This window comes from Ochotona princeps, chromosome 15 (genome assembly GCF_030435755.1).
Source record: "Ochotona princeps isolate mOchPri1 chromosome 15, mOchPri1.hap1, whole genome shotgun sequence".
Lineage (NCBI taxonomy): Eukaryota > Metazoa > Chordata > Mammalia > Lagomorpha > Ochotonidae > Ochotona > Ochotona princeps.
The window spans coordinates 25,206,847-25,221,117 of record NC_080846.1 but is presented as its reverse complement, the minus strand read 5'-3'; the positions used below and the strand labels follow the sequence as shown (position 1 = coordinate 25,221,117).

Below are 14,271 nucleotides of genomic sequence, written 5' to 3'. Positions count from 1 at the left end.
AAAAGCAGGGAATGAGATCTGTCAGAGGGAATGAGTGACAAAAAGAAGCAATTAAAGGGCTTCATTGATTAAAAAAAAAACAAGGAAAAGGCAAATGAAGGATACAATTAGTACAAAATTTCCAGTTTCATTTCAAGTTCAAGTACAGTTAGTTTTGTGATTCCATTGTAAAGTTGAGCAACTTCTGTCTCATGGACATTTTACTTACCTTTTAATTTTATTTATTAACTAATTTTAACTAATTTCCCTTCTTTATTTATTTATGCCCATACTTCTTCACATTAGGGCATACTTAAAATATGCAAAAAGCTAAAAACTTAGTAGCATCTATTCACATAAACAGGTTTGATACAACTCTCAATGATTAAAAGGCAACTGCATTTTCAAGACAAACTTTTAAAAGCATCACCTCTGAGAGCACAGTGCTGTAAACACCAATGATTCCATGCAAAAATATTCCAATCACAAAATGTCTTAAAATAAAACTGGCAGTAGTATGAATTGCCTGCAACTGCTCATTCTGTGAGAGGCAGCTGGCCAAAGACAAGATGAGACTGAAGACGGCACTACAAATCTTTGAAAGCCGTCTACTACCTAACATAGGGTACCAAATAACTTGTTTTTAAAAAAAAAAATGTGGCTATATTTTAAAACAGTGTATCACTAGATCTCTCAAAGATAACCAGATCTTCAAAATAAAATTGAAACCAAATTAACTGGCTTAAGGATTTTATTCAAATTTCTTAAGTAGCAATCCAGAATTACCTTCCTATAAAAATATTTGATTGAGTCAACAGTCTACCTCTGTGAAATTCTGCAATTACTAACACACAGCCAGCTGCATCTGCTATGGGCCTACAGGTAAGTCAGGCTGCATGAATAAACACAGACTTCCTTCAACTATGGAGACAGGGTATGCCTTTAATCTTCCATGACTCACACTTTGGAGAATAGAACTCAAATACTAGAATCACATTCTTCAGAAATCTATGGTAACCCGAAACTAAGCCTACAGTATGACTGTATTAACTGTGTATGGCTTCGAAACTAAACCATAAGCACCAGTGATTAAAAAGAAAAACAAAAAGCAGCAAACAACTGCTGCATAAAATCAGAATTGTCAAAGTCCTTCCTCAGAACCGGCAGCTCACAATGAAGTGTTTCAGTATACCTGTGCTGTAATTAAGCCACATGACCATACCAAATACGCTTTTTTTTTTTTAAACCGAAATGTTAACATCTCAAATTGTTCTGACCCCTAATACACTGACTGGATTGCTATATCTGTCAAATTTTAGTTTTTACAAGTTTACACATCATTTCAGCAAAGTCACAAGCTAACTAGGTAAAAACAGCTAGAAAAGCAGAATATAGAAATATTAAATAACCATGTGATCACCTATCCTAATATCAAAACCAAGGGCAAGAGACACCTAATTAGTATGTTTAATTCACTTAACACAAGATTAGATTGGTGCATTTCCAAAAACCGCTATTGCAATGCTTCTTTAAAGGACAGTAAAAATGTTGTCAATAGTAACATTATCTTTAGATATTGCTGAACACAAGACTTTCCCTGAGGTGTAAACATCAAATAACTTGAACAGCTTTACACATCAGCCCCATTAAACAGTTTATTACAACACTACATCTATTGTAATCAAAGTGGTGCTGTTTACAGACATTATCATATGAACATTTTTTAACAAGAACAAACTACTATAAAAACAAGCAAATACTTTACTTTTTCCAATTGCTTGCACATTATAATGGCCAAATGTATATAACCAGTAATAAAGTTGCAAAAGCTATAACTTTTTAAATCACACAGGTTTCCTTCAAATAAAACAGTTAAGCAACATAAAAAAATAAAAGTAGAGCTACTGGTTACCATTTACGCAGATTTGCTTTATTCAGATCTATTCACTTTATCCATGAATCCTTACACGTTCAGTTCATCGCAAGAAGCAAACTGCTGGACAAGCGTCATTTTCCCCATGAAGGCTGTTTTTGTCTTGGAAGGTGCTCCTCTTCCTTCAGCTGTAATGTGTCAAAATTTGTGATGTAGATTTTGCTAATCCCCAAAATACACAGAAAAACGTTGGCTTAACTATACATACACAAGTTGTGCACCTACTTCACTGTTAGGTATTCTAACACAAAACTGTAATTCACTGAAACAGTAGCTGCTTCTGTGCTGGAGAAATGCTCACAATTTATCTAGTGATTTTTTAGATTGAGAGACTCCAATTTTCATTCTTCTTAAATACTATTTTCTGGAATTTAATGACTGAAACATAAGAGAAAATATAGCAGCTACTGTTTCTGTAATAGAAACAGCATTAAGTCATTTTCTAAAATATGCATACTACAAAAATAAATGGAAAATGCCTACATGATTTCAATGTAAGTATTTTCATTCATTCATATGTCAATTCTGTACTAACTCATTAAATAAATGCTCAACTGAATATCCAATATTTTACATATTAATCATTTTTGACAGCATACAGGTACTTCTGAAGTTATTATAAATCAAATGGTGCTCCATGTTACAAAATATATAGATAGCTCAAGATGGACATTTAATGTAACATCCACATACAAATCATCAGACATAATACAAATTGAAGACATTTTCTTTCCTTTCACTATATTAGATAACCATAAACAAGCTAAATGGGAATCTACATTGATAAATTTCATTGAAAACCCACATAATGCAAACAAAAAAGAAGCAGAATAAATTTCATAAACTAAAATTCCAAGTATACATGTATATCCAAACTTCAGGCAGAAGTTCACAAAGAAACATTCAATTAACTTGATCGTAAATAAATAGTTATTTAAATACTAGTATTTAAACTATAAATTCCAAAACAGCACGTCAATAGTGACTCAGAAATCAAACGGGCACAATTTTTAGAGATACTGTCATAAAAAGTAAGTTGCAAAGTGTATTTGCTTCACAATTAATTTAGCACAACTCAAGAGTTTTAAAAAATCTTTTATGTCCTTTATTCCACAAATATGTTGTAATCATCTTAACATCATTATACATATGTATTCACTACCTAGCAGTTTAAGAATAGATGTTGAAATTCTGGAATTACCTTTAAATGGTTTATATATGCCATATTTTTCAGAGATACCTTTATTTTACGTTATAGCCATATAGCTACTGAATAGCAAACAAAAACAAAAACACCAAAAAACAAACAAAAAAAAAACCCAAAGGCCTCAAATGACAGACTTTACCTTTTTTTAATTTGTGCAATAAACTTTTAAAAACAGTAGTACTGCATTAAAAGGGACAAGGCATTAGGTTCTAATCTGGAAAAAGAGTTACTAGAAAATTAATAAATTACAACACAAAACAATGCCATCTCCCTTCATAATGGATAGTACTAGAAAGGGATGAACAAGAGACAGGGGTTGTTAATCCTCGAGTCCCAAAAGTTTTCAGTTTTGCAAATATTTCAATAAAACTGACACAGGTGCAAGGTTATCCTAAGTGGTAAATTTACTGACCCAATTTTAACTTTCTATGAGTGTCCTGAATATAGGAAAATGAGACACAAGTAAGTTAAGAGGGGAATATATATACAGTAAGATTATAGTATTCAACCCTTTCAAAACAGTTATATTGTAATGGAGGAATTCAATATGTGGGTAGGGCTTGGGGGAATCCCAGAGCCTATGAAACTGCCATAAAACGAAATAATAATAATAAAAGTTATATATGGTAACATTTTTATTATTTTAATGGAAAATTTTGCTACTTTCTAGAGCATGTGAAATTACAATATACGTGTTCATATAGCACTAATGAACTTAATTATATTTTATAGTAAGTTCTAATTATTAGTAAATCTCTTAATTTACCATATAGATATAAAAAATTTGGAGGGGCTGACAATTTTTATTTCTATTTCTAAACATTTTACATTTATCCATTTGAAAATACAAGTTTTACAATCCCAAAACAAGCAAATTTAAAGGTAATACAACCCATTTCCAATCATCCAATTCCATACTGGTCTCAAATATCTACAGCTACATAAACAAATATATAAAAAAGCTTTAAAGTAACAAATACATTCAATGCCCATCATTTTCAGAATAGCATTTGATCAAATCGACAGTCAAAGCCACAGTTACCTGCTTAGCCATCAGCCATAAAAGATCTATATAAACAGTTAGTAGAACTAGAAAGACAATAGCAATCTACAGCTCGCTAGCTAAAGTCTCAGCATTAATCTGCAAGTAAAATTTCAACACAGAGAAATACCTCCATTTTGAAATAATGGAGATCAAGCAATTACTAATAACTTCAATTATGAATGCTTCTGCTTATTATGCAGAACTGGCAAGAATCCACATTTTAAACTCATCTTTTAAGTAAAAAGACATTATGTAGAGCTCTTCTATAGGTCTTCATATTAATATACTGAATTAAAAGATTTTCATTAAAATTTTTGAAACCTATAGAAATCAAACTAACTTTTCTCTATCTGAAAAGTTCTCCTGAATGAAAGAAACGGAGATGAGGTGGACAAGAGAAATACCCGTCTAAAAACATATTAAACTCTTTTTCCAATCAAAATTCCTTCTTTAGCTGACTAGAACGTTATTACATAAAAAACCTGTTTTTTGTTGTTAGAGGTTTACAGAAAGTTCCCTATTACCAAAACATTCTGAGTTTCATCTGTCTCTGAACACAGTACTTACCTCATTTTAACTAAGAAATGCTATTATTCTAGAACATAATACACATGATTGCTCTAGGCAGTCTACTTAAGTATAGAAACAAACCACGAAGGGAATAAGCTTTGCCTCAAAATATTTACAAAAATTGACATTTCAAATGTGTTGTTATTCAGATTTTACTGTAAGACTCAAAGATGGCAACACAGAAAGTGAATTCATAACTGCAGAGAATAAATCACCTCTTATTGGCTCTTGGGCTTTTATTAGCAATGTTAAATATTCAAACACTAATTACTCAAAATAATCTAATTTACAAACTAAAATGATAGTAAATTTCACACTGAAATGAAATGGAAGTAAGGCGATTTCACTGGCATTTAAAAACAACAGGGAATATTAATTATTTAGAAACAAAAAACCATACTCATATTCTTAAACCACAGTGAGCAAAACACTATACCCATCCAAGCATCACTTCCTACCCTTTTAAAATTCAGTTAGCCATGAAGTGTCAGACATAATATTTCTAAATAATACTAAAAGAAAGGGAAGTCAGAAGCTAAAGAAACAAGAACCAGCCCATCCAGTTGTAGCAGTTAAGACACACACAGAGACTGAGAAAACACTCCAGGAAGTATTACAGAGCTTAGATGACATTTGTTTTTTACAGTCAGTTATCACCCCACAAGTTATCAAAAGAATTTAATTTTCAAGTCTCAATGGAACAGCTAACACTGAAGAAAGCAATCTGACTCTATTGGCTTTCTTTCCCAGAATTAACACAAAGCTAATCAGCTTAATATAAACATTTCAAAGCATTCCAAAGCTTGTGCAAGTAACAAAAATATTCGCAGAAGTAATCATATAGCTAAGAGAAGTGTAGGTATTTAATGCAGACTCCATACACGATACTTAAAAATCTTATATAAAGAACAGAAAATGACTTCAGAGTATGCAAAAACTTCACAAATTAGGAAAAGACTGAATAAAGAGTATTTTTAAAATTTTCGTTTTCTTACTGCTTAGTACACAAAGAAAAATGAAACTATCAATAGCAATCTGACTAAGGTTATTCCAAACAGAAAGAACACAACCTTCAACAAAGCAACTCAACTATGAAAGTAAAATTATTTCTGAAAGAAGCATACAATATTAAAGCACTTTTATTTTGCTCAGAGTGGTCTGAGAATAGAGAAATTACAGAATATGAACCACAATGTATTTACATACTGAAATTTACAATATTGTTATTTTCTCACTGGATATTATCTATTTGAATCTAGATATAGAATGCTGTTGGAAAAAGTAATACATCTTAAAAATGAGAATGCAATTAACATTACCAACAGTTGAAACACACACAAAAAAGTAAAATGGACAGACATTAACAACTTGTCAACATCAGTAAGTTTTCAGTTAAATCAAGAAATTGCCTATTAGCTGTTCATCATCACTTTAATAATCCACTACATTTGTATTTTATTTGTACAGACTTGTTATCAACATTCACTTCGGCTTTCATGTCACTCTTAATCCATTTAGTCCATTTAAGATTTGCATGAAAGCTCAAAAGGACTCATATTTGAAAACTTCTAAAATGGTCAACAACAGACCTGATTTGTAATATTGGTAATGAGATTTGAAGATGATTTTTTTTAACAAAAATTTCATTTTTAGTATCTTTCATCCCAACCCCATTCCTTTAATCATATCTACTTCCACAATAAATAATAGCAAAACACAATAATCCAGGATAACAAATTTTTGCTGGAAATATATTTAAATTTTTGCTTGGATGAGGCACGTAACAATATTACAACTCAATTTTGATTAATGTACAAACAAAACATGAAATTCTGGTATGATACATCAGTCATTACGAAAAATGTCAACAATAGTTTGTTATGTTAGGAATTCAGTTGATGTCTAAATGTAATGAAACTCAAATTATGACATGCCTAAGTGTACCACTACACAAATGTGAGTTAATATACTGAAATTGATCAATGGGTTTTTCAGGAATCCATCTGGCCAATTATACTAACTTTCTAAAATCAGAAGATTGTCAATAATTAACATTGGGCATAAATTGGTTTAAAGTCACATTCATGGGCACACATAATTTAAGAGGTGACTGACAAAATAGCTAAGTTTCATTATGTCTTGTGTAATTGGGAGACTGCTGACAACTAAGTCTGAAAAATGTATACATCCTATAGAACTTGTACCTTTCTACAAACAAAATGACACAGCTAAAACATCTGAAGAAACAGTCTGGCCTCATCTATCTCAAAACAATAGATGGATTAAGAATGCTTTTATAACATGAACTTGGATAAGTTCCACTTAGGGGCTACAGGAAAAGCTACAGCTTTAAAACTTAAATCTTTAGATTTATATGATAGAACATTCAATTCTTGCATCCAAACATAGCACCAGTTGCAGTAAACTTATTTTTTAAACTAAAAGATGTTCTATTTCATATTAAAGGAATGTCTTTTTAGAACTTTATTAAATTTTGTATACAAATATATGGAGACTATAATGAAATTAAAGCTTTCAAGCTACACAGCCAAAATGCAATGAGAAGTACTAAAACTGGTCTTTTTACTTCAAAAAGCCCTTAATATTGTGAACAGTATAAAAGCTTATTGTTGTTAAAAAAAAAAAAACACTTTGATGAATATTTTACTATTTTTATTAAAATACACCTATTATGGTTAAAGAAACTGGCATTCTGTCACAGAAGTACATACACTTGACAAAGCCTTTGATTTTGCCCATTATAATTTAAACACTAATAATTATCAGGTCTGGTATTAAAATTTTCCATGATTATTGAAAAAAACAAACAAAAAAACCAAAACAAAACATAAAGAGTATCTACCTAGAAGGGGCTTTGTTTCTGTTTTAACCTAACTTAATTTGGATATGCCACAACAAATAATAAAAAAAAATAATTCTGTTCTACAGAGTAACCTTTGTGTAACATGCACAGGCCTTAAAAAGTGCTTTCCCAATTTCTTCACATGAGTTAAGTGCTGCTCACAAATATGAAAATAAAATTACATGTAAAAATAAACCATAAACAGACAATTTTCCCACTTAATGAAAAATGCACACAAGAAAGTTTTTAAATACAGAAAAAAAGACAATGATTATGATTTATGAATGAAACATCAAAGAAAATTATTCAAAGGTTATTCTAACCTGGGATGTTTGTATTGACACAATTTAAAAGTTTAAGTTGAATCCACTTTAATCAAGGGATTTCTCTATCTTCTTTGCAAATTTTATACTGTTTCTCCTCTTTTAACAAAATAAAAAACAGAAGCCAGGGCAACAGTGACTTTTCTAAAATGCTTTAAAAAAAATAAAACTCAGTGCTGAGTAAATACTGTCTTGTGTTATCAACTATAACAGAGGTGGATTTTCTTAAAAAGTTGCAGGGACAAATGAAATTAATTCGAGTACAAACTTTGAAATTCATTTTTAAAGCTCCAAGCACACACTATTTGTATCTGAGATAACTTTTGTATTTGTGTTTTAAATACTTTAAACCACATGAAAACTGTAAGATGATGGGAATGCCAATTTTTAGGTTTTAGAAGTGCAATGAGTCCTCTTGATTATTTTTTCTTGCTTTATTTGGATCATAATAATGTTAAGACTAAAAGTGACAATTCAACAATACAGTTTTCAAGATAAAAGGCCAAAAATTTTACCTGTCATCACTTACCTGCTATTTCTCAGATGTTTTCAGATTAAATTCGGAACAAGTAGTTGGACCATTTAAAATGTAGGTATATATACTGTAGGAACAAGAGCCTTGGAGTTATAATTGCTGTTGATAATATACCAGGATCAAGGAATACCCACCTCATCTAACGATGACGATACTCTCGCTCTCGGTCCCTTTCTCGGTCCCGGTCTCGGTCCCGATCCCGGTGTCTCTCTCGCTCTCTGCTTCTCTCTCTATAGTAATCATCATGACGATCCCTACTACGGGATTTATGACGCCGACTCTTTTCTCGTGATCTGCTATGGTCCCTTTCTCTTGATCGTTCACGTCTTCTAAAAGAAATTACTGAATTAATGCTTTCCTTACCAGACAGTTTAAAAATACATTCAATACAGTCATCCCCTCCAAAACACTGTTTCGCTTTCTGTACTTCAATTACCTGTTTTCAACAGTGGTATTGAAAACATTAAATAGAAAATTCCAAAAATTGACAGTTCTTAAAGTTTAAGTTGAATGTTGTTCTGTGTAGCTTACAGAGGTCTTCTCATGGCATTCTATTCCTTTCTGTCCAGGATGGATATATATCATGCCTTTGTTCAATACATTTATGTTATACACAATACTCATCCCTTAGCAAATGAGCAGTTCTTATTAGACTGATTTTAGGTTGCTAGTAACTATCGTAAGAGCAAATCTTGGGATTGGCAGAGTGGTGCAGCAAGCTAATCCTCTGCTCATAGGGGTACCAGTCCGTGTCCCAGTTGCTCTACTTCTGATTCAATTCCCAGCTTATGGCCTGGGAAAGGAGCAGAGAATGACTTAAAGCTCTTGGGACCCTGAACCCATATTGAAGACTCAGAAGCGCCTGGCTCCTGGCTTTGGATCAACTATGCTCTGGCCATTGTGGCCATTTGGGGAATGAACCAGCAGATAAAAAACCTTTTCTATCTCTCCTCTCTAACATCTCTCTTTTAAATAAACAAGCCTGATAAGTCCTGTCTGTAGAATCATGGAAAAAAAAAAAAAAGAGAGAGAAATCTGCGCTGCTTTTGCTGTTATACCCCAAAGTGCAAGAGTTACAACTGAAATTTGTTCATGTAGTTAAGATGGACTGCATTATATTTTAGGGTTCAGAACTAGTCATGGTTTCAGGTACACAATGAAGTTTCTAGAATGCAACCTCTGTATTTTGGTGTTTAAAAAATTCTTTGTAAGTCTAGGCATACTATGAGTTGCAAGGATGAATCATAAATTCCATTTAAAAAAATATTTACAAAGCATTTGGAAATCAAAAACACGTTAAAACATCTATTTAAACATGAGAGTAAAGCACACATAATATTTGCTGAATGAGCATAAAGGTAAAAAGAGAAATTTCAAAGCACCTGCATTTTAAGATCAAGAACATCTAGAACAGTTTTATATATGAACTTAGAAAGCCATTCATACAACAGGCTTTAACACTTTTTAAATGTCATCAACATAGGTGACCTAAACCTACACAGGCAGCAATACTACCCAGATTCTTTATCTCTGGATTCAAGCCTCAGACTGAAAATATTCAGGGGGAAAAAATCCTGTGACTGTACTAGACTTATATGGAACAACCTTTCTTCTTGTCATGATTCCTAAACAACAAAAGTAACCATTGACACGGTATTTTCTAGGTTATTACGAGTAAGTTGCAGATTTAAAGCACACAGGAAAATTCTGGCAGGTCATAAACAAGTGATCGTGGGCCAATTTACGTAAGGGACTTGAGTAGTAACATATTCTAACAGCCGCAGACATCTTAGAATATCAAACAGGGATAATGAGGGATAGTTTTATATAAGCATCAAATTTAGCTTTCTAACTATCCAGAATGATTTACTAGAAACACTGTACTCTACTAAGAAAATTTCTAACATAAATGGTTTCGGGCAGGGGGGAGGGGAGGAAAAGTGGAGCAGAAGCCTATCATTATGACGGGGAGCAAAGATTAGTTAAAATTTGAATACTTTAGTCTTGTATTTTTGTACCAGATTTGATCAAACATTGTTAGGGGCTAAGCTCCTTTACTGAGGAAGTTCTTGCTAAGACTGAAAAATTTAAGACAGTTCTGACAAGCTGGTTCACATTAAAAGATAAGCAAAGTTAAAAGGCAATAATTATAAACCTAGAAATCGCGAAAGTCCTTTCCCTTAACTTAATAATGAAGAAGACTCTACCACCAGATAAAGTACACTCAAGAAAACTTAGGAATATCATATGAAGATTAAAGACATCTATCAAACTATATAAAATGTATCCACATCAGCTGCTAAGGATGCTCAGGCAGGAACTCTATTTACTCACTCACTTATTCATTCAAGAGGTACTTAATTAGCACTAGCTTGTATCAGGCAAGGTTTACATACAAATTAGAAACACAGAAATGTACTGAGTATGTTAGATCAAGCCCCTGCCACAATTCAATATGCTAGTGTAACGTGATGAAATACAAGTGCCAAACAAGAACAGTTTATGCAAGTACTATGAAAGAAATAAAGAGAAGAAAATGACAGGCTAACCTGGAAGAAGACTCTCCCAAGAAGTTTGAGACATAGAGGAAAAGCCAGGTATGTGAAGAGTCAGGGAAAAGATTCCCCAGAAGGAATGCCAATTACAAAATCAGTGAGATGATCAAATGCTCAACGTATCCAGAGGAAAAGAAATCAACATGGTTGGAGGACAGCATAAATGGGGAGAAGCACAGGACAGACAGAGAGAGACCAAAGCACGTGCCTCAGGGCTTCGAACCTTACCCTAAGTCTAATGGGAAGCCTCTGAAGAGTTTTAAGCAAACACCTGACATTTGATTAAGGGTTTAAAAAAATCAGTCTGGCTTCTGAGTCAACAGTAAGCAAATCAAAAGTCTCAAAATACAGTATCGTTTTCCTTTTGTAAATGAGCCATTTTCAACATACAGGAGACAGGACAGCTTTACCTTGATCCAGAACCATAGGACTTGGACTCAATTCCATGCAGGCAATCTTGCAAAGAGCTAATAAGAACTTTGCAGCGATCATCAGCAGATACTTTGGATTGTTTAATTAAAGAGATTGCAGTTACCAAAGTCTCAATAGCACTTCCATAATCACCTGCAGGAGAAGAGAAATGTGCTGAAGTCAAGCAAATTTTGGTTGGGTTAGCGTGGCTCAGTGGGTTAAGCTGCTTTCAGTGCCAGCATCAGTATTAGACCTCAAGTTCACGTTCCTGATGCTCCATTTCTAATCCAGTTTCCTGATAATACACCAGTGAAGGCAGCAGGGTGCCTGGCTTCAGCCTGGCTTAGCTACTGCAGGCATTCTGAGAAAGAACTAGTGATTAAAACATTATCTCCTCCCTACGCTCCCCCTTCCCAACTGTTTTTACAAGCAAATGAATAAATCTTCATAAATTTCATTGAGAAACACCACCAAGCCACCTGGGAATAAGAGTGTAGAAGCATTTTACTCAAAGTATTGCATGTTAAAACAATCACAGAAGATAATATCTTTTTTGGTTTCAAAACCTACAAACACTTCCATGTATATGAAATTAACCTAACTTGGTATTACAATGGCTGTGTGAAATAGGTTATCATTTTGCAAATTTGACACTAAATGAGCTGCCTGAAAGTCTCAGAAACTATTGAATGTCAAGGTCAATACTTAAATCTACACCAAATGAGTTAACATTATACAATCTGCTACATTGCTTTCTCCATTGCTCTTAAAACTGGTAACAATTTGAAAAAACAAAAATTATTATATGTAAATCACATGTCTTCCAGATGGCATCTAAGTTTAGACCATTCCTAGTAACATAAGCAAGAATTATGAACATAGGAAGAAATATACAAACCAGCACTGGCATCAGACACAGCTCTTGAAATAGCACTGCTTGAAATTGCCCTGTTTCTATTCATGATTTCTTCAAATTCAGCTTCACTCAATGGTGTTCTTGCAGTATCCATCTCCCTTGAAAATAAAAACAAACCTTAAATTAAACCAAATGGATTTTCCAAATTATTCACACAACAGTATAAAGGACTTTATACAGTATTCTTGACATATGTCTGATAAACAGTAGCTACTTGCATTTTGCAACTTATTTTTCCTACAAATACCATCTTTTACCAATGAAACATTATCATTGTTACAAAGTAACATACCTTCCAGGAGGGCCATAGTCACCCCTATCATACGGTGGTGGCCGACCATATGGGTCCGTAGGAGGTGGACCTCGACTATCTGATGTAGGCATGCCGCTGTTAGTTGGTGGAGGAAAAAAAGCTGGGTTCACATGTGGAGCTGGCGGCGGGGCACCTGGAGGTGGTCCCGGAAGGTGCGGTGGTGGAGCAAGTGTAAGGGGTGGCCCCAGTGGGCCAGGTGGGCGAGGTGGAAAGGGGCCTGGAGGTGGAGGTGGTCCCTGTTGCGGTGGTGGTGGACCAGGCGGGGGGCCGTAGCCTGGAACTGGAGGTGGAGGGCCAGGAGGAAGTGGACCCAACGGAGGCTGCCCAAAAGGTTGTCCAGGAAAAAGAACTGGTGGTGGAGGGCGATCTCCTCGATTAGGAGGCCCAGCTAGAGGTGGTGGCAGAACCTGACCAGGAGGTGGTGGGCCTGGCGGGCCAGGTGGGCCAGGAGGACCTAAGGGTGGACGAGGCGGTGTCTGTCCAGCTACAGAACGAGAGAAAGAAAGGGGAAAAGAAAATTTTAATAACAAGAATATTTAACCTTTACATATGCCAGATTATACTTTTAAAACATAATTAACTCAGACCAAAATTCTCTCACTTTAAATAAAACCCATAATGTAAATGCTACTCTAACAACTGCAAGTGAAGGATATCCTTACAAATTTAACAAGTTCAATTTACACTTAGCAAAAACTACTCAAGCAAAGCTTTAATAAAAAAAGATTACAGTGCTTAGATATTTTCCATCTTTCAGTGTACATACACTTCTTACAGTGAAATCACCCACCTTATATTCTACTCTGATGCCAAGCTAGAAAGTGAAACAAGGAAAAATGGTCTTGAAAGGATTTTTAAGAGGTAAGAAATAAGACTGATGTAATTATTCTATATATAAGTCAAGCAAGTTTGGAGAAAAATAAAGACCTTTTAGGCCAAAAATGGGTAATTCCTCTATGCTGTGCCCCATATGCCATGGAATCCTAGTTTCCAGGAACAAAGGCCGAGTTCCTTTAACAAGATGCTTGATCAAATTTCCTGGATTCCAAAAATAGCATAACAAGGAGAGTAAGTCACATTAATAATGCATTACTTGAAAAAGAGAGAAAAGGAAAAGAGGTATTAGGTAGACATGTTTTATCCATGATAATTTAAGTAAAATTTTACCTGGAAAAGGAGGGGGTGGCCCTCCTGGTCCTGCGGGCCCAGGAAATCTGTCCCCACCAGGAACAGCCCCTGGAAAACGGCCCCGTCCTCTACCACCTTGTGGAAATGCTGCACGTGAACTGCCTCCTGGAGGACCAGCTTTACCTTCCCCAGACATTTGTCCTGATTGTGTAGCTGCAAATATCCAAATACTCATAAATAGCACTTATTAGAACAGCTCTTTGAAATGTACCACTGTCACTAGAAACAATTCTACTTCAAAGTCCATTTATGCTATGTATTAACTTTCAGAAGCCTTGGGCCTGTGCAAGCTACATAAAAAGTATTGGTTAGGAAAACATTTACATCTATTTAAGTTCTTCTTAAGTCTCAAAACACCAGCTTAAATAAATTGCCAATGATTAAATCAATTACTTTCAAAATACCAGTGCTCTGCAACAGCCAAGACTGAAAT

General features: G+C 34.2%; 1 protein-coding gene across 4 annotated transcripts in view; it reads right to left on the bottom strand.

Moving 5' to 3' along the window:
- Positions 1-1,620: 1,620 nt before the first annotated feature.
- Positions 1,621-14,271, bottom strand: part of CPSF6 (cleavage and polyadenylation specific factor 6) — a 31,107-nt gene continuing 18,456 nt past the window's right edge. The window contains exons 5-11 of one of the 4 annotated variants that reach the window (XM_058673883.1): positions 13,818-13,991; positions 13,578-13,688; positions 12,630-13,134; positions 12,320-12,435; positions 11,421-11,574; positions 8,590-8,784; positions 1,621-2,040 (exon numbers count right to left, since the gene is read on the bottom strand). In XM_058673883.1, coding sequence (XP_058529866.1) covers positions 8,595-8,784; positions 11,421-11,574; positions 12,320-12,435; positions 12,630-13,134; positions 13,578-13,688; positions 13,818-13,991 — 1,250 coding nt within the window. In that variant the 3' untranslated portion in view covers positions 1,621-2,040; positions 8,590-8,594. The remainder of the gene's footprint in view (positions 2,041-8,589; positions 8,785-11,420; positions 11,575-12,319; positions 12,436-12,629; positions 13,135-13,577; positions 13,689-13,817; positions 13,992-14,271) is intronic. The other 3 variants (XM_012926350.3, XM_058673884.1, XM_058673885.1) reach the window with 3 other exon arrangements.